At 66.2% G+C, this 876-nt stretch overlaps 1 protein-coding gene across 1 annotated transcript in view; it reads right to left on the bottom strand.

Moving 5' to 3' along the window:
- LOC104494474 (bactericidal permeability-increasing protein-like) overlaps positions 1-876 on the bottom strand; it is a gene marked incomplete at both ends in the record, with an annotated part of 7,290 nt that overhangs the window by 1,607 nt on the left and 4,807 nt on the right. The window contains 3 exons of the mRNA XM_010137297.1: positions 91-258; positions 370-429; positions 622-798. Coding sequence (XP_010135599.1) covers positions 91-258; positions 370-429; positions 622-798 — 405 coding nt within the window. The remainder of the gene's footprint in view (positions 1-90; positions 259-369; positions 430-621; positions 799-876) is intronic.

Raw genomic sequence — 876 nt, 5'->3', positions numbered from 1 at the left:
ATGCGGCGGGACCCTGCCCGCCCAGGGGTGAGTTTGCAGGGAGCTGCCTCGGCGGGACCACGGTCACCAGTGCAGCGGTGCCAAACTCACCAGGCTGAGGAGGAAGAGAGGAGCCAGCTTGGAGCTGGGGAGGATGGCATAAGCCTGGATGTCCACGACAGGCCTGAGCGTGAGCCCCTCTGGTCCAATGTTCAGGAACGGGGCGGAGGGCGCGGACAGCCTGATCTTCATCGGCATGTCCGGGTACATCTCCTCCAGCTGCGGAGGAGCAGGGAGAGCGTAGGGGCAGCAGCACAATCCCCCGTTCTGGGGGACCACCTTGCACAGAGCAAAGCCTGCAGGCGGCAGGAGCTGGGCTGGGCCACTCACCTGGGGAATGAAGGCTGAGAAGGTGGTGGTGTTCAGGTGGAAGTCAGCTTCCTTCGGGATCTGCAGGGCCAGAACAGTCATGCCAGGGTGACGCAGCGCGGCCGAGCCCACGGTGAGATCAGCCCTCCCATCCCACACGCTGCCGTGCCTGCCAGCCCTGGCCCAGGACAGCCCCGAGACCACCAGCTGCCCCCGGAGCTCCTCCACAAGCGGGACCCGCAGGGACAGCCCTGGTCCCGCTGCGCTGCTCACCTTGGCATCCGTGATCTCGAAGACCAGCACCCCGGCTGCGTGGTAGGCGAAGGCGGCTGTGTTGAAGAAGTAGCTGGAGGCTCCAAAGTAAACCATGCGGTTGTGATCCGGGGGCAAGGCCAGCGCCAGCGGAGGGAAGGGGACGGCAGAGCGCTGGGCCAGCGAGAAGAACTCGCCCTGGGAGGAGGGAGAGAGGTGAAGCAGGAGGGCAGAGGGCGGTGGGACTGCCCCGCTGACACAGGCTGGCAAACGGCA

The sequence above is a fragment of the Buceros rhinoceros genome, unplaced genomic scaffold (genome assembly GCF_000710305.1).
Source record: "Buceros rhinoceros silvestris isolate BGI_N320 unplaced genomic scaffold, ASM71030v1 scaffold29285, whole genome shotgun sequence".
Lineage (NCBI taxonomy): Eukaryota > Metazoa > Chordata > Aves > Bucerotiformes > Bucerotidae > Buceros > Buceros rhinoceros.
The sequence above is the reverse complement of the archived record's forward strand: the minus strand, read 5'-3'. Positions and strand labels throughout refer to the sequence as shown.